Source organism: Dipodomys merriami, unplaced genomic scaffold (assembly GCF_024711535.1).
Source record: "Dipodomys merriami isolate MVZ:Mamm:240054 unplaced genomic scaffold, mDipMer1.0.p SCAF_52, whole genome shotgun sequence".
Lineage (NCBI taxonomy): Eukaryota > Metazoa > Chordata > Mammalia > Rodentia > Heteromyidae > Dipodomys > Dipodomys merriami.
Window position 1 is genome coordinate 9,261,312 of NW_027206091.1, and position 21,743 is coordinate 9,283,054.

The 21,743-nt window shown below is 56.7% G+C and overlaps 2 protein-coding genes across 3 annotated transcripts; one reads left to right on the forward strand and one right to left on the reverse strand.

Annotated features, from left to right (window-relative positions):
• Positions 1-1,541: 1,541 nt before the first annotated feature.
• LOC138811225 (tetratricopeptide repeat protein 9B) lies at positions 1,542-3,850 on the forward strand. Its single transcript, XM_069998912.1, has 3 exons — positions 1,542-2,006; positions 2,503-2,685; positions 3,293-3,850. Exons 1-3 carry the CDS (start codon positions 1,589-1,591, stop codon positions 3,406-3,408), a joined length of 717 nt encoding a protein of 238 aa, XP_069855013.1. The 5' UTR covers positions 1,542-1,588; the 3' UTR covers positions 3,409-3,850.
• LOC138811224 (mitogen-activated protein kinase kinase kinase 10-like) lies at positions 3,667-20,151 on the reverse strand. 2 transcript variants are annotated; one of them, XM_069998910.1, is made up of 10 exons: positions 18,571-20,151; positions 13,880-14,060; positions 10,189-10,337; positions 9,774-9,949; positions 7,956-8,202; positions 6,738-6,854; positions 6,015-6,171; positions 5,823-5,935; positions 4,938-5,579; positions 3,667-4,265 (listed from the first exon to the last, which is right to left on the reverse strand). In XM_069998910.1, the coding sequence occupies exons 1-10, from the start codon at positions 19,256-19,258 to the stop codon at positions 3,943-3,945; spliced, it is 2,793 nt and encodes a 930-aa protein (XP_069855011.1). In that variant the 5' UTR covers positions 19,259-20,151; the 3' UTR covers positions 3,667-3,942. The 2 variants fall into 2 exon arrangements, with proteins under 2 accessions (XP_069855011.1, XP_069855012.1); XM_069998911.1 differs by having other exon boundaries at positions 6,021-6,171; positions 18,571-20,148.
• Between the last annotated feature and the right edge of the window lie 1,592 nt (positions 20,152-21,743).

The following is a 21,743-nucleotide window of genomic DNA, read 5'->3' on the forward strand; positions in this document are numbered from 1 at the left end:
CAGGGCCTCATGCATGCAAGGCAAGCACTCTACCACTGAGCCACCTTCCCAGCCCCTCCATGAGACTCTTATCTCCAATTAACTACCAAAAAACCAGAAGTGGTGCTGTGGCTCAAGTGGTAGGGCTTGCCTTGAGCTGAAGAGCTCAGGGACAGCACCCAGGCCCAGAGTTCAAGCCCCATGACCAAAAAGAAAAAAGAAAAGAAAACAAGAAAATAATCTCCAGCACTACTGAGGTTATGAAGGGTGAATGCAGCATTTGGGAATTCAAACTCAGGAATAAGGGGGTTTGAAGTTGGACCCTAAGGATGAGGGAGAGAGTCATACTTTTCTTTTTCTTTCTTTCATTCTTTTTGTTGTTGTTATTTTTGGTGGTGGTGGTGGTCGTGGGGCTTGAACTCCGGACCTGGGAGCTGTCCATGAGCTCTTCAGCTCAAGGCAAGCGCTCCACCACTTGAGCCACAGTGCCACTTCTGGTTTTCTGGTGGTTCATTGGAGATAAGAATCTCACAGACATTCCTGCCAGGGCTGGCTTTGAACTGCAATCCTCAGATCTCAGTCTCCTGAGTAGCTAGGATTACAGGCATGAGCCACTGGTGCCTAGTGAGTCATACTTCTTTTTGGCAGTACTGGGGTTTGAACCGAGGGCCTTGTGTTTGCTAGGCAAGAGGTCTACCACTTGAGCTATGCTCCTCCCCACTCTTTTTTGGGTTAGTTATTTTTCAGGGAGAGTCTCCCTCCCCTAACCCAGGGCAGGCCTCAGCCCAAGATCCTCCTACCTATGCATTTGGAGTGGCTGGGATTACAATCATGCACCACCTTGCACTGCTTGTTTGTTGCAGTGGGGTCCCCTTAAGTTTTGTTCTGGGTTGATGACGTTTCCTCATTTGGATATCTTTTTTTTTTTAATTATTGTGCTGCTAACTCTGATTCTCCCACTGTGTCATAAGCTTCATGAGGGCAATCAGGTCTCTTCCTGATTGCAGAGTCACCCCCCTCCTCCAGGATGCTTTCCCTTACCCCTTCGGCCAGGGGCTTCCTTCGGATACTTCCAGAACAGAGCTGGGCACAGAGATCAGTGATAATTTGTTGCCTACATAAAAAGGAAACATACCCAAAGTAGATACTGTTTCATGTTGCTGAATACCGAGTTCTAGGGTAATTTCAGTGACCGGTCCAAGTCATATCCAAGCGAGAAAGTAATATTTTATTTGGGTAATATAAATGTGTGGGGCTTGAGCTCATATCCTGTCTCATCCAAAGTACCAAATAGCTAGCGGGCTAAACCCAGCCTTCCTGCTCTTTTCCCCGGGCTCATCCTTTTCTTCCAAAAACCTTGGGACGTAGGGGAGTGGAGAGTAGGCAGGAGGGTGGGGACGGTCAGGGGAGCGGGAACGAGGGAGAGGCGGCTAGAGGACCACGACAGGGGCAGATTGGAAGGTGAGCGAGGTGGGGGAGTCTTTTCTCTAGACCCATAGGGGGCAGCCAGAGTCGGCAGCCGGGAGGTGCGGGGGCGGAGAAAGGGTGGGGACCGGCCCCGCGGGGGGCGATGCGGTAGCTGCAGCGGCGGCCGCAGGAGTTTCCCACAATGCAGCGCGGCGCGCTGTCCCCGGTGCTGATGCTCAGCGCTGCCCCGGAGCCTCCACCGCGCCCGCCTCCCGCCCTCTCCCCGCCGGGCCCCGGCCCAGGTCCCCGCCATGGCTCAGCTCGGCCAGGTCCGGCCCCAGAACCGTCGGGGGGCCTGGCTGCGGCGCTCGACAGCAGCCTACGGGCCGCTGTGGCGTTCAAGGCAGAGGGCCAGCGCTGCTACCGGGAGAAGAAGTTCCGGGAAGCCATCGGCAAGTATCACCGGGCACTGCTGCAGCTGAAGGCGGCGCAGGGGGCTCGCCCTGGCCTGCCCGCCCCGGCCCCCGGGCCGGCCGCCGGCCCAGGGCCCGCCCGCCTCAGCGAGGAGCAGCGGCGCCTGGTGGAGAGCACCGAGGTGGAGTGTTATGACTCCCTCACGGGTACGGCCGCCGTCGGTGGGGTGGCAGGGGGCGTCAGGGGGGCATGCGTGGACAGGGTGGGGCGTCAGGGGGCGACCAGGGTCAGGTGTTGGGTGGGTGGAGATCCTGGAATCTTAAAGCGACAGACCTCAGAACTTGATCAAGGAAAGGGATGGGGGGCAGACAGGGATGCAGGAACTGGGGTTGGGGCTGAGTCTTGAGAACTCCACTTCCCTGAGTCATCCTTCCCCTCCCCTGCCTCGGGCACACGGAAGGTGGCAAGGGCGCACCCCGGACATGCCCTCGCCCACCCCTCCCCGGGGTCTCCTGCGCCTCCTGGCTGGGCACAGCTTGACTCTCCTCGGATGGGGTAACAGGTTGGCGCCCCCTGGAGGCCTACACTGTCCTTGGCTGGGGGGGCAGAGGCCGGGTACTTCCAGGTCACGTGGATTCCAGGGGTGCTGCAGGCATGGAGTTCGGGGCTCACCACCACTACCCCCCACCCCGGCCCCCGCAGCCTGCCTGTTGCAGTCAGAGCTGGTGAACTACGAGCGTGTGCGTGAGTACTGTCTGAAGGTGCTGGAGAAGCAGCAGGGCAACTTCAAGGCCACCTACCGCGCCGGCATCGCCTTCTACCACCTGGGCGACTACGCACGCGCCCTGCGCTACCTGCAGGAGGCCCGAAGCCGGGAGCCCACAGGTGAGGGCGAGGGCTGGGCGGGGGTGAGGGCTGGGTTGGGGGGGCAGGGTGAGGGAAGGCAGGCAGGAGGTTCAGGGCAGGGCAGAGCCCCCCTCCCTCTTCTCACCTGCCATCCTGACACCTCCCCTTCCCCAGCCGGCCGCAACCCTAGGCACGAGCGATCTCCAGCCCTGTTCCTCCCCCTCCCCCCCACTCCTCACACGCTACCCGTTCACACTTGCGCCTACTCACTGACCCAGGGCAGGTGAGGCCGAGAAATTGGGCTGCGTAGGGAGTGGCAGAGCTGGAGGTGTCGGCCTTGGGGGGGGGGGAGCCACAGCAGGTGCGTGCTGCAGGGGCGTGGGCGTGGAGGCAAGAAGAGTTTTCCTGGGAAGTGGCGTGGTGAGAACAGATGCCACCGGGGAGGAGCGCCAGCCAGCCGGCGCCGGCGCCCGCCCCTGTGAAGGGCGTGGCTGGCAGGGAGGCGGGAACTATCTGCCCCGCCGGGATTCTGGGGAAGGGCTGGGCAGGAGTGGGAGGTGAGGGTGGCTGTCACCCCCCACCCCGCCCTCCCCTCCCCTCCCCTCCCGGGGATAGCCAGGTCACGCCCTGCCCACCTGCCCTGCAGACACCAACGTGCTCCGCTACATCCAGCTGACCCAGCTGAAGATGAACCGCTGTGGCCTCCAGCGGGAAGACGGCGGCCACGGCGCCGGGGCCTCGGCCCGGGATGTGGTGGGCTGAGGCTGCGTGGCCGTCTCCACCCCGCTCCCCACATCGCCCTGTAGCTGCCCCCGGCCGCGGCGCGCGGGGCGCCGGTAAAGCCCTGTCACGGATGACCATGACTTTGTGTGGTGTTCTTGTGGGGACCCAGGTCTGGTTCTCAGCCCTGACCTGCGGCTCGGAGAGACACTGGGAAAGGGAGTGTGGGGTGTCGAGTGCCCCCTGGAGTCAAGGCTGCATCGGGACCAGGGTGGGGGAAAGACACAGAGCAGAGCGAGGTCGGGGGCAGGGGTTACCTTTAATGCTGTTTTGTGCCAAATCCCCCACGATGCCGTCCCTGAGAATCCCTGCCGACCCTCCCCCTGCGGCAGGGTGGGCTCAGGGCTCCACCCCCCTGGGGTACAAAGGAATAAATTAAGTGTCTCCCCCCTCCTCCCTTCCCCAATAAATAGTGAGTATCCTGCCCAGGCCTCTCCCCGCCAGGGTGCGACGGGCTGCCGCGGGGCCTGGGGCGCTACATTCATGGCTGCCCGGGCGGGCGGTGGCGGGCAGGCCTCAGTGGGAGCCATAGGCCCCGCACAGGGGCACGGTGCTGTCCTGGCTCTGCCCCTCCATGTCCATGTCCAGCAGCGTGGGCTGCATGTTGGGGGGCCCAGGGCTCTCTGGAGTGTCTGGCCTGCTAGGAGGCGAGATACCAAGTGTCCGGCCAAAAGAGACCAGTTTCCAGGGGTCCAGGCGGGGGCGGCTGGCAGCTGGTCGGGGTCTCGGGGCAAAAGTCAGAGTGGTAGGACGGCCAGGGAACTCGGGGGGCCGGCGTCGGGTGGGGAACAGGGTCTGGGGGTCGGGCAGGCGGGGGAAGTCCAGGGGGTCTCGAGGGCCTGGGGAGAGAGGAAGGCGTGAGGTGAGTGGGGTGGGGGAGGGGAGTCCATGCCGGCATGTCAGAAGGACAAGAGGAATTCCTGCCTTCTGTGGATCTGGCTGGTCCCACTGTCCAGCAGTGGACCCCCATCCCGGGGGCCACACCTGACCCCGACTAGGTCCCCACTACTCCCAACAGCTCCATCTTCTGGGTAGAACTACACACTTTTGGAGGACAGGATTCACCCATTCACCCCTCCCTCCTTCCCTCCCTCCCTCCATTTCTGGGAACTGGGATTTGAACTCGAAGCCTGCTGTTGGCAAGGCAGGCTCTCTACCACTTGACGCCTTTTTGCCTTAGTTATTTTCCAGTGTCTTAGGCTGGACGGAGGGCCTTTAAACTGTGCCTCTCGGATAACTGAGATTACAGAGGTGAGACACCAAGCCCAACCTGGAGCAGGGTCCTCGGTGCGGCTCTTGAGTCAGTATCTTATCCTCCCTCCTACACGGGGCTGGGTTGGGGTTAGACAACATGGCGGAGATCCCAGACACTGCCTTCTCTGAATGGGCAGAGCAGCGCCTCCCCGCGGGGAGGATTGGGGTGATAGCGCTCTACACCCGGCCTGGCCCCAGAAGCAGTCGTGGCAAGCAAGCTTCAGCCCTACCACGTGCGGTTGGAGGCCCCCACTCACCGGCCGCGCAGTGGCCCAGCGCTCCATCCGACGGCGTCCGCCGGTGCCCGCGGCTCACCGGGCGTGTGACGGTGACGTGGGTGGGCGTGAGCGACTGGCGTGGGTCCTTCTTGAAGCTCTCGAGCTCCAGGTCCAGCAGGGGGTTGCAGGCGGGCGCGGGCGGGGAGGGCGGTGGGGAGGGCGCGGCAGGCGCTGCCTCGTCGCTGTCCGAGCGCAGCAGGGAGCGCGTGGAGTTGCAGTCGGACACGGAGGACAGCGACACCAGGGTGGCGGAGGGCGCCAGGCCGGGGGTGGCGTCCTCGTCGTGGCGGGGGCCTGGGGGTCGCCCGGGGGGGCTGAGGCCCCTGGGGAAGCGGCCCGCCGCGCGGGGGAAGAGCCCGTCCAGCCAGCGCCGCTGCTCCTCGCCATCGGCGGCCGCGCGCGCCTCGGCCAGGTCGGCGCCCAGGCCCACGGCGCCCAGCAGCGCGGCGCAGCCCAGCAGCGCCAGGTCGCAGCGTCGCCGCGCGCCGTGGGCCCGGGCCGTGGGAGCCCCGGGGGACGGGGACGGGGCGGGCTCGGGGGGCGGCACCGCCAGCGAGGACGCCGTGGGGGTGTAGGGGGAGGGTGGCACGCTGTTGCCTCCTTCGGCCTCTGCGAACTCCTCTGCAACCCGAGAAGGCCATCACTGGCTGCCCCCAGCCCAGGCTCCCAAGCATACCCAGAGTGACCTCCAACCTCACTAACCACCGTCCTCCCATCTTCCCAACTTCCTCCCACCTCCAAAGTCTCGGGGTAGGGTGCTCCTTGACGACCCCCACCCCCTGGGGACCAGGACCTCCCCCACCCAAGTATGCCCACCCGCCCTGGGTTCTGTCCAGACCCCTCCCCAGCACCCCAACCTCTTACCCATCTCGTTGAGGCTGGCGAAGCCAGGGGCGATAGGGGTGTGCTTGGGGGATTTGCCTAGGTTGGGGGCACTTGATGACCACTGTTTGCTTCCTTCCCCCAGGGCCTTGAGCCTAAAGACAGTACAGAGACATGAGGGGTGTCCGCCGTGGGAGGGCCTGGGAGGGCACGGGGTAGGGTGGGGGGCCCCACCGGCACCTCTCCTCTCCTCCAGCCCGCTCCTTCTGCAGGGTGGAACTGGGCCCCCATGTCCGGCCCTTCTTCTTGCCCCCGACCAGTTCTTCCTTCTTGGGGGGCCCACTGCGACCCCAGGTTCCACTGCCTCCGCCACCACAGTCCACAGGAGTCACTACGGGAGAGAAGACGCGTGATTTCTGGGTCTTGGGGACTCCATCTGTCCTGGCTGAGCTCTAGGTGTCCCTGCAGGAGGGACCCTCTGACGGTACACAGCAGGAGTCCAGGGGCCAGGCAGGGGGTGCACACATGTAGTATCCCCACTGTCTTCTTTCTCCCCTTCTGTCTGATCATGACTAGAAATTATCCAGCCTAAGCTGGGCACTGGTGGCTCACGCCTGTAACCCTAGCTACTCAGGAGGCTGAGATCTGAGGATTCAGTTCAAAGCCAGCCCAGGCAAGCAAAGTCCGTGAGACTCTTATCTCCAATAAACCACTCAGAAAACTGGAAGTGGTGCTGAGGCTCAAGTGGTAGAGTGCTAGTCTTGAGCTGAAGAGCTGAGGGACAGTGCCTAGACCAAAGTTCAGGCCCCACAACTGACAAAAAGAAAAAAAAAAGAAAAAAGAAAATTTTCCAGCCTACAGATTTATCTGTGCTCCCCAAGAATGAGGGAAGGAAGGGGCGGGACTGTCTTGGTCCTTGTTGATTGACTGACTGCTGAGGGCTCCACAGGTACTCACAGCGAATGGCCCTCAGGCGGGGGATGATGCTGGGGCTGGCAGGGGGGCTGTTCCCATCTGAGCCTTTCCGTTTGTCCAGGGTTGGTGAGGCCTGCACTGTGATCTTATGCTCAAACCCTGCAAGGAGGAAGAGACTTTGCCAAGCCAGTCCCTGTGTGGCGAGCAACTGGTACAGGGGAATGGCGGCCTGGATCACCACCCAGATCACTGGAGCCAGTGCAGTCCCAAGTTCATGGCATGGGCACCAGCTGCAACTCTCTTAGAATGCAAATCCATGATTTAGCAGGTGTAAGGCATAGGTCTACAATCTAGCCAGGCGTCGCTGAGGAGCTAGGCCTGGGTGTCCAACGTGGTAGCCATGAGCCTGGCTCTGAAATGGGAGTGGCGCAACACAGGCGATGGATGGGCCTTCCATCCTGCCTTGTGTAATTATAACTACATCTAAAATCTAAACAGACAATCTGGTCACTGGAGACCTTCAAGCGTGTTTGGAGAACCTGGGCATATGAACCTGCTCCCCCTCTCCCTCAGATATAAATTGGTGAGATCTACAAATAGACCTTTACAAATTCCTTTTGTGCAGAGCTGAGGAGCAAACCCAGGGCCCCCTGCATCCGAGGCAAGTGTTCTACCACTATACCACAGACCCAGCTCGATTAAATGTTTTCCTAAAAAACGGTTTTACTTTGGCAGTATTGAACTCAAAAGTTTCCTACTTGCTAAAACAAGCTCTCTACCACTCCAACTATGCCTGCCCACCCCCCACCTTCCAAACCCCCCCCCCCCACACACACACCAGCACTTTTGTTCTAGCTTTCTTTTCAGATAGGATCTTGTGCTTTTGCCCTGGCGGGCCTTGGACTGCAATCCTCCTACCTCCATCACCCCAGTAGCTGGGATTACAGGTATATCCCACCATGCCCTACCTAAACATCTGTTTTCTAAGTCAGAAATGGCTGAGTATCAGCAATTTCACCTGAGGTACCCTCACAGCAATCTCTAGGAAATTCAAGGGGCAGGGAGACATGCTAACAGTGACCAACAGCTGTGGAAAAATACAGGATAATGGATGATGTACGTCTAAGAAATGATTGGCAGGAAATAGAGGTATGGCTCAATTGGTAGAACACCAACCTTGAGTGACAAAGCTAAGCAAGATCTTAAGGCCCTGAGTTCAAACCCCAGTACCTAAACACACACACACACACAGGGTGGTACCGGAGGGCAGGCTGATGTGGCTGCCGCCTTCCCGCAGCTTGAGCAGCCGGCTGCGCTTGAAGTTGCCCCTCCGCTTGCGGACCCTGGGCTTCTCCTGGCTCAGCTGGCACATGAGCAGGTGCAGCTCACGCTCCACGATGTCCATCTCGCGCTCGGCCAGCTCCTGCTCGCGCCTCCGCAGCTGTTCCTCCTGGAAGCGCTGCTCCTGTGCAGCCCGCAGCAGCTCCTCCTCCCGGCTGCGGAGCTCCTGGAGTGGGAGGGGGCAGGGCGGGTGGGCTTAGCCTCTCTGCACCCCGAGACAGGGTGATCTTGGAGCTGCTGGGTGTGGTTGGCACCCTGCACTTGGGCATCCACGGTGGGACACACAGGGTTCACAGCTCCAGCTCAAGCATCACTAGCTTTAGATCTAGTAGGAGAGCTGAGGTAGCCCAAGGAGGAAGGGTCCCTTTTCTTTTTTTATCTTTTAACTCTGCAATGTATTATGTAGTTACTCGTTTGTTCATTGGGGCTTGAACTCAGGGACTGGGTGCTGTCCCTGAGCTCTTGTGCTCAAGGCTAGTACTCCACCACTGAGCAACAGCACCACTTCCAGCTTTTTCTGTGATTAATTGAAGGTAAGAGTATCACAGACTTTCCTGCCCAGGCTGGCTTTGAACTGTGATCCTCAGATCCCAGTCTCCTTAGTAGTTAGCCTTACAAGCATGAGCCTGGCTTAATTCTGAAATTTAGAAAACTTCCAACATCTACAAAGACCAAATAGTGCACATAGTGCACTTATCCACAATTTATACATCCATTGTTCATCACAACTATCTACACTTTACAAATCTCCTGTCCCCTTCCTGCCCTTATCTTTGCCCTCCTTGCATTTTTTTTTGGCTGATATTTATTTATTTATTTAGGTTTGTCCTGAGGCTTGAACACAGGACTTTGGAGCAGTTCCTTGGCTTTCTTGCTCAAGGCTGGTACTCTACCACCTTAGCCACAGCTTCATTAGCTTTTTGATGATTCAATGGAGATTAAGAGTCTCACAGATTTTCCTGCCCCAGCTGACTTTGAACCTCGATCCTCAGCCTCCTGAGTAACTAGGATTACAGGCATGAGCCACCAGTACCAGCCTGCTGTAGTGTTTTTGTTGTTGTTGTTGTTGTTTTGGGTCCGGTCGTGAGGCCTGAACTTGGGCCTGGGCGCTGTCCCTCAGCTCTTCAGCTCAAAGCTAGCACTCTACCACTTGAGCCACAGCGCCTCTTCTGGCTTGTTTCTTTTTTCTTATGTGGTACTGAGGAATCCAACCCAGGGCCTCAGGCATGCAAGGCAAGTGCTCAACCACTGAGCCACCTTCCCAGCCCCCTGCTGTAGTATTTTAAGGGCAATCCCAGACACACAGGTATCTGTACGTATACCCAGCCAGGGCACTTGTTCTTCTTCTTTTTTTTTTTTTTTTTTTTGTCAGTTGTGGAGTTTGAACTCTGGGCCTGGGCGCTGTCCCTGAGCTCTTCAGCCCAAGGCTAGCACTCTACCACTAGAGCCACAGTGCCACTTTCAGTTTTCTGGTGGTTAATTGGAGATAAGAGTCTCACAGACTTTCCTGCCTGGGCTGGCTTTGAACCACAACCCTCAGATCTCAGGCTCCTGAGTAGCTAGGATGACAGGCGTGAGCCATGGGCACCCTGTGCCTTGTTCTTACTGTCTTTTCTGAATGTGCAAAAAGATCCTGCTGAACCTGCAGGCTGGGGTCCATGAGGTGGGGTTCTGAGCCTCCCAAGGCACCCAAATCAGGGCTCCCGTTCCATCCTCCGCCCCCTATCCCACATTCACCTTCTCCTTGGTCCGAAGGTCATCGAACATGTGCTGAATCTCCAGCTTCCAGTCTTCCTGCAGCGAGTGGAAGGACTCAAGTGGCATCTGGAACAGGGCTGACTGCTCGATCACTTCCAGCCGCTTCAAGATGCTGCCGAAATCTGGCCGCCCATGTGGGTCGGGGTCCCAGCATTCTGGGGTGGGAAGGGAAGTGATGGGGGAAGAGGGTGGCGGGAATCAGCCTGAATGAGGCAGGCAGGGCATCTGGGGACAGCTTGGCACAGTGAAAGGCAGGGAAGGAGCTGCCCAGAGTCAACTGGGTTCCAGCACTTTCTGGGCCCCCACCCCATGATAGTGAGAAGGGGAGAGGTCAGGCCTAAGATCCCCTGCCCCCCTAAGCAAAGCCTACCCTCCCCATGGGGTCCTGGCTCACCCTCCAGGAGGCGGGCAAAGGGCTCGGGGCACGTGGAAGGGATGGGCAGGGTCAGCTTGTTCATGGCCACGCCGTATGCCACAGCCAGGGCATCGATTTCTCGGTAGGGGACCTCACCAGTCAGCAACTCCCACAGCAGCACCCCGAAGCTGCAGGGAGGGAGAGGATGGAATGATAGCACAGCCACCCCAGATCCTCACCCAATGCTCCAGTCCTGCGCCCAGCGTGACCACCCGAATCCTATCTGACCTCTGAGACCCGCTTCTCCAATGAACAAGATGGGCCAGCCAGCCATCTGCTCTTGCCCTTCCCTGGCCCCAGGTTGAACACCTTCAGTAGGATGCCCCCACCCATGCCTACTGGGCAGATCCATCCTTCTGAGCCCCAACTTTTCTAAACACTCAGTCCCCAGCCCAGCCCGGCTTCATCCTGCAGTCACACAGAACAGTAAGATCCCTGTTCTCAACCCTGGCCTTTGCACGTGCCGTTCATTCCTTTGATGAAAGCACCTCTTCCTTGGTGTGTCTCAGCTCACATTGCCTCCTCTTCCAGGAAGCCTTCCTTGACTCCACAGCCAGACAAGAGAAGAGGACTTTCTTCTGTATGTCCGCAGGACCCACAGCCCTTACCTCTAAAAAAGTTAACACTATCTTTCACTGAGGAATTTTTTTTTTGGGGGGGGGGGTCCAGTCGTGGGCCTGAGCTCTGGGCCTGGGCGCTGTCCCTCAGCTCTTCGCCTCAAGGTGAGCGCTCTACCACTTGAGCCACAGCGCCACTTCTGGCTTTTTTCTTTTTACTTATGTAGTGCTGAGGAATCAAACCCAGGGCCTCATGCATGCAAGGCAAACGCTCTACCACTGAGCCACCTTCCCAGCCCCCACTGAGGAAATATTTATTCCAGGCCAGGCACTGTGCCAGGCACGCTGGGTAATCCTCACTACAGCCTGTGAGGCAGAAGGTATTGGTATGATGCCCGTGTTTTGGGGGGAACAGGCACAGGCTCAGAGAGCCCAAGCTGCCCACTCAAGGCCACACAGCCGTCCCGTGGTGGAGTCACACTTGGGTTTACCTCTGGCTGGAGCCCAACATGCTCAACTCAACAACTGGCAATCCCAGAGTGGGGAGAACTCACTGTGCGACTGCCCTGGGCGTGTCCCCCCTTCACCAGGATTCTGGGCACCCGCTGGGCCCTGATCACCACTCCCTAATGTGTGCTACATCCTTGTTCCCTCCTACAAGCCACACGTGCATTCATTTGGCACCTACTGTGCCCAAGGCATTGTTGTTCTAGGCACCAAAAACAGATGGGCAGAGCTGCCGCCTGTGTGCAGCTCCTGTCTGCTTCAGTGACAGCACTGGCGAATTTGAGCCGGGTGTAAGCTGCTTGAAATGATTTCCCATCCTCCTCTGGGGCCAAGGATGCCCAAAGGACTGTGGTTCTGGCCGGTGGGATGAAGGAGGGTATAGAAATGTCCTAAAAGAGAAGAGGTGTGCCCCTTTCCCCTTTCCTAGCAGTTAGAATGTAGACATAAGCTGGGGCTGGCTGGGTGCTGGTGGCTCACGCCTGCCATCCTAGCTACTCAGGAGATTGAGATATGAGGGTCCCAGTTCAAAGCCACCCTGGGCAGGAACGTCCCTGTGAGCCTCTAATCTCCAATTGACCACCAGAAAACCAGAAGTGGTGCTGTGGCTCAAGTGGTAGAGCGTTTGCCTTGAGCTGAAGAGCTCAGGGACAGTGCCCAGGCCCAGAGTTCAAACCCCATGACCAACAAAAAAAGCTGGGGCTCAAGTAGCCCTCTCGGGTCATGAGGCAAGCTTGGGAATGGAAGGCAAGGTAGAGGAAAGTAACATCCTGGAGATGGCAGAAGCCCCCTCATTGCTTGCTCCCTTGTGCCTGCAAACCTCTCGGGATGTTTTTCACAGCCTCAGTGACAGAGGAATGTGGCTGATGTTTGGTGGCTGGGGGCAATGGGTATTTACTGTCCTGAAAAGTATAGGACAGGGCCATGCAAAGGAGGGTCACTCTGCCCCACACCACCAACGCTCAGATGAGGAGCCCAGCATAGGATCATCTGTCATGCTGGGTTATCGTCAGCCAGTTAGTCCTGGGCTTTACATGAAGTACAAACTTTGTGTGTGTGTGTGGTGCACGTGCACACGCACGCACACATACAAATTTAGTATGTGAGTTTGAACTCAGATCCTTGCACTGGGTAAGCAAGCACTCTACCACTTGAGCCACACCTTTAGCCCCTTTGGTCTTTTTATTTGGGGTTTCTTTTTTTCATTTTTTGCCAGTCCTGGGGCTTGAACTCAGGGCCTGGGCACTGTTCCTGGGCTGCTTTTGCTCTCTACCACTTGAGCCACACCACCTCTTCCAGACTTTTCTGTTCATGAGGAATCGAATCCAAGGCTTCATGCATGCTAGGCAAGCACTCTACCACCGAGCCACCTTCCCAGCCCTGTGTGTGATGGATGTTGGGTGTCATTGTGAATTCCTGACGTGAGGCCACAGGTGTCCAGAAGCCGCCCTGCTCTAAGGAAGCGGGAGAATCCTGCATTTGCTGTCCTGGCCATCAGTGACCCTGGGAACTGGTGGAACAGCAAACGGGCGACCTAGAGGCCCATGGTAGACAAGTTTCTATTGCTATCACCCATGCTCACTGCCATGGCCTTGTCAGCCTCTGTCACCACCACTGTCCCCTAAGATCCAGTCGTCACCCCATAGCCAAGGGAGCTTTTAACATGCTGGATCAGATGGCGCTGCTCACAGGAGTGTCCGAAGGGGGCTAATGGCTGCATTGTATTGAGTAAACCAGGGGTGCTGAGCCTTGCAGCTCTCAGCCTCATTTCCTGTCCTGCTCCAACCACACCTTCTGGAATATACCATGCTCCTTTGGGTCCATTATGAATGGACCCAAAGCCACCCTTTCTCCTCAGAATGGCCTTCACCAGCCATCTACTCCTCGTTCTATATGCCAATACCCTCTGTCTTGTTTGTTGTTGTTGATTGTGGGGCCTGAACTCTGAGCAGGTGTGTTGTCCCTCAGCTCTTCAGCTCAAGGCTAGCACTCTACCACTTGAGCCACAGCACCACTTCTGGCTTTTTCTGCTTATGTGGTACTGAGGAAGCGAACCCAGGGCTTCATGCATGCAAGGCAAGCGCTCTACCACTGAGCCACCTTCCCAGCCCCGCCCCCCCCGCCCCCATCTATCTTTACAACTATCTTACATGCTTCCAAACTTCAAAACCTTTCTTCTCTTAGTGGAGAGAGAGAGAGAGAGAGAGAGAGAGAGAGAGAGAGAGAGAGAGAGAGAGAGTGTGTGTGTGTGTGTGTGTGTGCATGCACGCTAGTCTTGGAGCTTGAACTCAGAGCTCTGTCCTAGAACATTTTTGCTCAAGTTATGAGTCTCATGGGCTTTTTCTGCCTCAACTGGCTCTGAACCATGATCCTTAGATCTCAGCCTCCTGAGTAGCTGGGATCACAGGCATAAACCACCTGCACCTAGCTAGGGACTTTCTTTTTATCATTCTACTTCAAGTCCTTTCTTGGGGCCACCTTTGTCACAGAGCAGGTAACTGTGTGAGCCTGTCAGTACAGGGTACTGGAGACACATTCCACCCCCTCCATTTTCTCCCCTGGTCCTGAGGCCCCCCCAAGCCCTCCTCCTCCTCCCCCCAGCTCAGCACCTCCAGACATCGCTGCTTTTGGAGAAGAGGGAAAGGCGGATGACCTCGGGTGCCATCCAGGCGTAGGTCCCGGCGGCACTCATTTTCGTGGTCTTGTGCCACTCTCGGGCGAGGCCAAAATCCGTGATCTTGAGCACCGTGTCTGCGAGGTTGTGGTTCTCAATGGCCTCCAGGATCAGGACTGGGAACGGGAGTAATAGAAGAAAGTCAGGGTCACCAGACCTGTGGGTACCGTGGGCCAACCTGCCTTGCTGGCTCTCCTCACACCAAGCCCCACTCTGCACAGCATCTTCCTGGCCCCAAACCCCACAAGTCTCTCCACATGCTTTAACCAAGTTCCCTGAGCCCTCTGTCCTCTGCCTGGAGTCTGGGAAACTCAATGAATGGCCAAGAACAAGGGACCAGCAAACTAGAAGGGAAGAATGATTCTCCATTTTAGCCCTACGGTCTTCTAGAGTCCCCGGGGGCCCCAGTGCCACCCCTTCCTGTGTGCCCACTCTGCCAAGTGATTCTACAGCTCTTTCCCCATCTTTTGGCTCTAACCCAGGTAGGATGGGCTCTTAAGAGTCTTTGAGTGTCTATTTGACATCTTGAGCTTTTGCTGTTGCCATAACAACATGCCCTGATCCAAAGATGGGAGATACTGGGGCAAAGCCTCTCTGTTTTACTGCTGCTCCAAGTATACAGGCAGTAGCAAGCAATTGTGTTAAGATAGTTTGTTTTTTGGGGGGTGGTTTTGTTACACAGCATCACTGTGACCAAATCTGACTGATCCATCCACACATATTCAATGTTTACAGCTGATCTAGTCTTTCACAAGAATGGACTTGTAAGCAATATACTCTTACTGGCACTCAGAGAAGTCATTTGATCAAAAGCATATGGCTGACTAGAAAATAGCTGGACACAAGCTATTGCTGTTATCAGACTCTTTCTGCTACAATATTTGACTATTTCCCCCTCAGAGTGCAGTTCAATGCCTTGTTTTGAATCTCAGCTCTGCTACTTTGATCTTTTGTGTGTGCTAGTCCTGTGGCTTGAACTCAGGGCCTTGCATTCTTGCTTGGCATTTTTGCTCAAGATTGGCAATCTACCACTTGAATGACAGCTCTATTTCCAGCTTTTTTGGTAGTTCATTGGAGATAAGTGTCTCAGGGACTTTTCTGCCTGTGCTGGCTTTGAGCCATAATCCTTAGACTTCAGCCTCCTGAGAAGCTAGGATTACAGGCCTTGGCAGCTGGTGTGGGCTCTGCCACTTATTAGCTTTATAACAATGTATCATTTACCTCACCTTCTTGGAGCCATGACTGATTTCTCCTGTGTTAAACAGGATGACAACCACAGATCCTATCTAGGATTATAAAGGTTTATTGCCTGAAACTAAGTGTGTTCCTGATGGCTCTGGTTACTAGCCTGTGATGGCCTCAAACTGTTCCTTGTTTTTCCACCTTCTCTACGTCTCTGTCAATTTCCCCAAGTGTGACAAGCATGAGGTTATTCTGTCATGCCCATGGGGCAAATCAAGGAACTGAAGACCAGAGGGACCAGCACACTGCCCACACACTGCCATCTCCTTCTAGAAGCCTCCTGTGATGTCTCGGCATGTGACTATCTCCCCAGGCATTCTCCCTTCTTACGTCTCCGTCACCTCCCTGCTGTATAAACGCTGTGGCAGATGGAGCTTGTCTTGGCCTTATGCTTTATTTCTGCATCTCCCAAGCTGGGCCTACATCAATCCCCTTTGAAAATCTTATTGTGGCCATGTCATCCCCTGGTCGAAACCTCTACTAGTGCTCATACCATCAGAGGAAACACTTGAGGTGCTCTGTATGGCCTCAGAGTCCTGAGAGCTAGCCCCTGCCCACCTTTCCCATCTCATCTCCTCCCCTCCAGAGGTTCTGGTCTTATGCTTCTCGCCGAGGTCAGGCTCATCCACCTCAGGACCCTTGCCCAGAGTTCTCTTGACCCACAGTCTTCTCTTTGTGAATCTCTGCTCCAACATTGCCTTCCCTTATCAGCAGATCCAAACCTTTCTCTCGGTCCCACCCTTAGCCCGCCTTATTTCCGAGAACTCCTGGTCCCTCTGAAAGTCTGGCAATCTCCTTATCCATCCCTTTGTCCACCTACTTATTTGTCAGCAGATATCATCTAGTCCTCCTTACTAGCATGTAAATCTCATATGGAGAGGGGAGGGGGCCGATCTAGCCTTGCTCATTCCTGTAATCCCAGAGTTTAGGACAATGCTCTGTGCATGGGAACTATTGAACCCAAAGATGAAGGACACGGGATGAGGGGCTCCTTGGGGAAGGAGAAATGGATATACCATGCTACAGACACTGTTTCTGTCTCGGGTATGGAGGAAACCCTCTGTCTCAAGGGGAAACCCTAGTTAAGAACCCCGTCTAGGGGCTGGGAAGGTGGCTCAGTGGTAGAGCGCTTGCCTTGCATGCATGAAGCCCTGGGTTGGATTCCTCAGCATCACATAAGAAAAAAGAAAAAAAGTCAGAAGTAGCGCTGTGGCTCAAGTGGTGGAGCACTAGCCTTGAGCTGACGAGCTGAGGGACAGCGCCCAGGCCCAGAGTTCAGGCCCAACAACCGGACCCCTCCCCCAAAAAACAAAAAAAACCATCTAGCTGGGCACTGGTGGCTCATGCCTATAATCCTAGCTACTCAGGTGGCTAAGATCTGAGGATCACGGTTCAAAGCCAGCCTAGGGAGGAAAGTCCATGAGACTCTTATTTCCAATAAACCAGCAGGAAACCAGAAGTGGCACTGTGGCTCCAGTGGTAGAGCACTAGCCTTGAGCTGAAGAGCTGAGGGACAGCGCCCAGGCCCAGAGTTCAGAGCATTGTCCGAATCAGCAGGGGTGAGGAAGGGCCAGTCCCAGCCTTCAGGAGAAGTCCACCAGCTGTTTCAGGGGAGTTGAAACGTGGGCATCAATGAGGACAGGGCCCGTCTACCTCTGCCTTGATCAGTGCTCCAGTCTGGGCACAGGCCTGAGAATATATGGGCACCAGGTAGCGATCTGTGAGTGTACATAAGCTGAAGCTGAAGCGAGGACCACTCTGACTTGTTCTAGGGGCTTGGTTATAGTTGATGCAGCCTAGCAACACACTTGTTTAAAAAACAAAAACAGTGGACAATTTTGATTATGTCAAAGTGGCAAAAATTAGGGAACAGGATGAGTGCTGAGGGCAAAGAGGGACCCTCAGGTTTCTGGGCCTGAGTGTGAACTGCATGAAAACAGGGGTCATGCTGGCCATTTACTGTGGATGCCTCTTTACTTAAGCACACCACCTGGCCTTGCAGATCCCCAGAGAAGGAATGAAGGAATGACTAAGGGAATGAAAGGGAGGGAGAGGGGCAGAACAAGTATGGGAGAGCTAGGAAGTGTACTCCTCTGCGTATGTAGCATATGGCACCCTAGAACTATCTGTGAAAAGAATGAATGAAATGTTAGGGCAGAAACCATGCTTGTGGTTAGTAGCCACCCCTGTGTGGCTACTAATAAATAATATTCATGGGCTGGGAAGGTGGCTCCGTGGTAGAGTGCTTGCCTTGCATGCCTGAGGCCCTGGGTTCAATTCCTCAGCACCACATAAGCAAAAAGAAAAAAGCCGGAAGTGGCGCTGTGGCTCAGTGGTAGAGTGCTAGCCTTGAGCTGAAGAGCTGAGGGACAGCGCCCAGGCCCAGAGTTCAGGCCCCATGACCGGACCCAAAAAATAAAAAATAAAAATAAATAAATAACATTCACTAGTGTCCCCAAGTCACTCCGTGGCCCAGATGGGAGTCCTGGGGAACCTTCCCATCCACCTGGGATTCAAGCAACCAATCAATTTTGGGGGAACTTGTGACCAGCCAGGGAGCCTAGAAGCTTCTATATAAGCCACATCCAGTTTGCCTTGGAGGCCTGCCCAGAGGATTTTGGGAAGCCATTAACAACTGGTGAATTTGTCCCTGTGGGAACACGAGGCCATGTCTAGAGTCACTTTTGGTTTTCCTAGCTTGGGACAGAGTGGAGAATGCAGAGTATGTAGAGGCCAAGGATGCTGATGCGCACAGCCAGCAGTATCCATTGATGACAGTGGTGCCAGAGATGAGAAACCTTGTCTCCAGGTAAGCTAGGTTTGTTTTGTCTGTCTGGCACCATAACTGGATGGTGGGTACCATGAGGGCAGGCTATGTGCACGTCCTGTTTATGGCATGGAATGTAGGGCCTGTCACTGTGTGCATGAAGACATATTTATTGATCTATTGTGACTGTATCCTGGGAGGCAGTCTGGTCTTCAACATTTTTTTTTCTACCTGTGAGTGTGGGGAGGTATTGGGACTTCAACGCTCACTTGGCTTTTTCACTCCAGCCAGGAGCTCTACTACTGGAGCCAGTTGGTTAACTGGAGATAAGAATCTCATAGATGTTTTCTGTCTAGGCTGGCTTTGAACTTGGATCCTCAGATCTCAGCCTCCTGAGCAGCTAGGATTACAGGTGTGACCATCAATGCCAAAAGGGTCTCCAAACTTTCTGAGCTTCCTTAGAGGCAAGGCCGGCCTCACTTGGCCCTGAAGATCTACTGCTGCCCCTCTTTATCCCAAGCACAGTGCCACCTGGTGTCCCTGGTCCTATCTCCCATCACCTAGGCCTGGCCTTGGGAGGTTCTGTGGAAGGGGGGTGGGGGGAGGACACCACTTACTGTTGATGGACTTGAGGTCCCGGTGGATGATGGGCACAGGGGCATCATTGTGAAGATAGTTCATGCCCCGGGCCACCTGCACGGCCCAGTTGACCAGTACGTGAGGGGGCACCCGACGTCCTGCCAGCACCCTGCTGAGTGCACCTCCCCTGGCATATTCCATCACCAGGCAGAGATTTGGGGGGCTGAGGCAGGCACCCCTCAGGGCAATGATATTGGGGTGCTGCAGGGCACCAAAAAGCCGGGCCTCCTGGCGCACTTGCTCCGCTGTCACTGCCGGGTCCCGCTCGGGGTCCAGCCGGGCGGCCTTGACGGCTACCTCCTCGCCTTGCCACAGGGCACGATAGACTTTGCCAAAGCCCCCGACGCCGATGATCTCCTCCAACTGCAGCTCATGGAAGGGGATCTCCTGGGGCAGCTGCAGACCCACGGGCGCCGCAGGTGTGGCGGGGGCCACATAGTTGCTGGGGAAGACGCCCACACGGCCGCTGGGCAGCTGGCCGGTCCACCAGCCTTCATCGCCAGACACCGCACAGTCTTGGGAAAGCACCTGCACGCGATCGCCCCTCCGCAGCGTCAGCTCCTCGTCGCCCACCGCCTCGTAGTCGAACACGGCGGTCCAGACCGGCCCCGCGGGGGTCGAACCCCACTCCTTGGCGGCCGCCCCCTCCTCCTCCTCCTCCTCCATGGGCGGGGGAGGGGCTGCAGGAGGCCGCTTCACACCGGGTGCCCGCGGGATGCTGAGGGCGGGCCCGGGCGGCCAGGGTGGGAGGCGGTCCCTGAGGGTCCACGGGCGCTCCTGGGGGCCATGGCGAGAGGGGGGGCCCTCTGGGGGAGCAGGCAAAGCCCGCCCTGAAAAGGGCAGGGCTGTCCCCTCGGATTCGGCGGTCCCAGCCGGGCGGTGGGGGGGGTGGGGAGGGGGGCGAGCCGCAGGTTCACCTGTTCCCACCCCCAGATGTCAGGGCGCTAAGAGGGCCCGGCCCACCCCAGCGTCTGGAACCTCGCCGTGCCCGCCGGTGGGGGCCGAGGGCGAGGGCAGCGGGCAGCCACTCCTCCCCGCGCCTCCCACCCCGCGCAGCTCCACCGGCGGCCCCCGGATTCCGCATCCCGGGCCACGACCGTAAGGGGCCGGGCAGGGATGGCGAGACCCGAGGGGAAGGGGCGGCCGCCCCAGGAAGGGGTGGCGCGCCCCTCGGCCTCCTCACGCGCCGGGTGGTCGAGTGGCTGCCATCTTCCGTACCGGGTTCCAGGTCGGCCCCAGACCCTGCCCCTCCCCCCCCGCCCGCCTGCCTGCCCGCCCGCCGCCCGCCGGCGCGCGCGCCTCTTCCCGGGGGCAGCTGGCAGTGCCGGAGTGACGTAACTGCAGCGCCCGCCGCGATGCCGCCTGGGAGTTGTAGTTCCGCGGGGGGGAACCGTGAGGCTTCGAGGCAGTCTCTCAGTCCCCAGCTGTGAGCTGACCTACTCGTCCCCCCGCATCCCACCCCCAATCGCTCGCGGCTCTTCCCCAGGCTGCTGGAGGTGTCGGAATGACGTGGCCGCAGCGCCGCCGCGATGCCGCCTGGGAGTTGTAGTTCCGTGTACCGTGCGGCCTCCGGTCTGTCTCCCGGACCCTCATTGTGAGCTGCCGGCTGAGATAGGACCCGATGGACGTCTCTTGGGGAGGAAAGCGAGGTGTCGGGTTCTCCTCCTGTATCTGGGGACGCCGAGAGGAAAGGACCAATGGTTCCCCACAGATAGTAAGGACCACATTCTGTGGGGAGAGAGAGGAGTGGGACTCATGCCCCCAAGATGGGGGTGGTGGATAACGCACACGCTTAGGAAGCCGAAATCTAGGAGCTGAGTGAATGGACAATGCCGCCCCGAGCCCGAAACGCAGCTGGACCGGGGAGCTGGGTGACCCTCAGGGCCCCCGCCCGAGGCGCACTCTGGGAAATGTAGTCCGTTCTGGGCCCGGCGCTGTGGGAGGCGGCGCCCTAAACTTTGAGAGAGCCGAGGGTGACGCCTGCGCGCCGGGCGCTGGGATTAAGCAAAGGTAAGCGAAGGAACACGGACCTACCCAAAGTGTTTACTGTTCCTGGGAATGTCACCGCCGCCCCTGCTTGTCCCTCCAGCTTTGGGCGAGGGGACAGGAGGGAGTTTCCTCAGCCACTGCGGTTTGCGCTCTGCAGAAGCTCCAACAACCCCTAATAGGAATTTCAGTTTGGGGGTCCTAAGTGTGCATCTATGCTAAATGCATCGCACAGACAGTATTGTTAAATCTTCACCGTCTCACAGATGACTCAGAGAAGCGAAGTCACTTTTACAATACAGAATTATAAATGAGCCGGGCGCTGGTGGCTCACGCCTGTAATCCTAGCTACTCAGGAGGCTGAGATCTGAGGATCGCGGTTCAAAGCCAGCCCGGGCAGGAAAGACCGTGAGACTCCTATCTCCAATAAACCACCAGAAAACCGGAAGTGGCGCTGTAGCTCAAATGGTAGAGCGCTCGCCTTGAGCTGAAGAGCACAGGGACAGCACCCAGGCCCGGAGTTCAAGCCCCACGACCGACAAAAAAAAAAAAAAAAAAAAAAAAATTATAAATGACAAAGCAAGAGTCAAAGGCAGTTTTTAAAATTCAACCACCACCATGATTTGGGGTTGATAAGGGGAGGGATGGAAATTAAAAAAGACTGAGTAGCCTGGTGCCTGTGGTTCACATCTGTAATCCTAGCTGCTAAAGAGGCTGAGATCTGTAGGATCACAGGTCAAAGCCAGTCCAGGCAGAAAAATCTCATAAAACTCTTATCTCTGATGAATCACCAAAAAGCCACAAGTGGAGCTGTGGTTCAAGTGGTAGAGCACTAGCTAGCTTTGAGCACATAAAGTTCAGGGACAGCATCCAGGCTCTGAGTTCAGATTCCAGGACCAGCAAAAAGAAAGAAGAGGAGTAGTAAAAGGAGGAGGAGGAAGAGAAATCAAGGTGGCAGTGAGAACATGTAGAGAGAGATGGGGTGTCGGAAGGAAGAAGAATTTTATGGCTGAGGATGTAACTCAGTGGCAGAATACTGGCTTAAGTATACATAAGGGGGGCTGGGAAGGTGGCTCAGTGGTAGAGCGCTTGCCTTGCATGCATGAGGCCCTGGGTTCGATTCCTCAGCACCATAGAAGCAGAAAAAGCTGGAAGTGGCACTGTG

Bases quoted from the DNA above. Each gene is read 5' to 3' on its own strand.
- LOC138811224 (XM_069998910.1), bottom strand. From the start codon at position 19,258: ATGGAGGAGGAGGAGGAGGAGGGGGCGGCCGCCAAGGAGTGGGGTTCG. The intron at 8,203-9,773 runs GTGAATGTGGGA...CTCCCACTCCAG, and splicing joins ACCTTCGGACCAAGGAGAAG to GAGCTCCGCAGCCGGGAGGA. The intron at 6,172-6,737 runs GTGAGTACCTGT...TCTCTCCCGTAG, and splicing joins CCGCCTGAGGGCCATTCGCT to TGACTCCTGTGGACTGTGGT.
- LOC138811225 (XM_069998912.1), top strand. From the start codon at position 1,589: ATGCAGCGCGGCGCGCTGTCCCCGGTGCTGATGCTCAGCGCTGCCCCG. The intron at 2,007-2,502 runs GTACGGCCGCCG...CGGCCCCCGCAG, and splicing joins GTGTTATGACTCCCTCACGG to CCTGCCTGTTGCAGTCAGAG. The intron at 2,686-3,292 runs GTGAGGGCGAGG...CCTGCCCTGCAG, and splicing joins CCGAAGCCGGGAGCCCACAG to ACACCAACGTGCTCCGCTAC.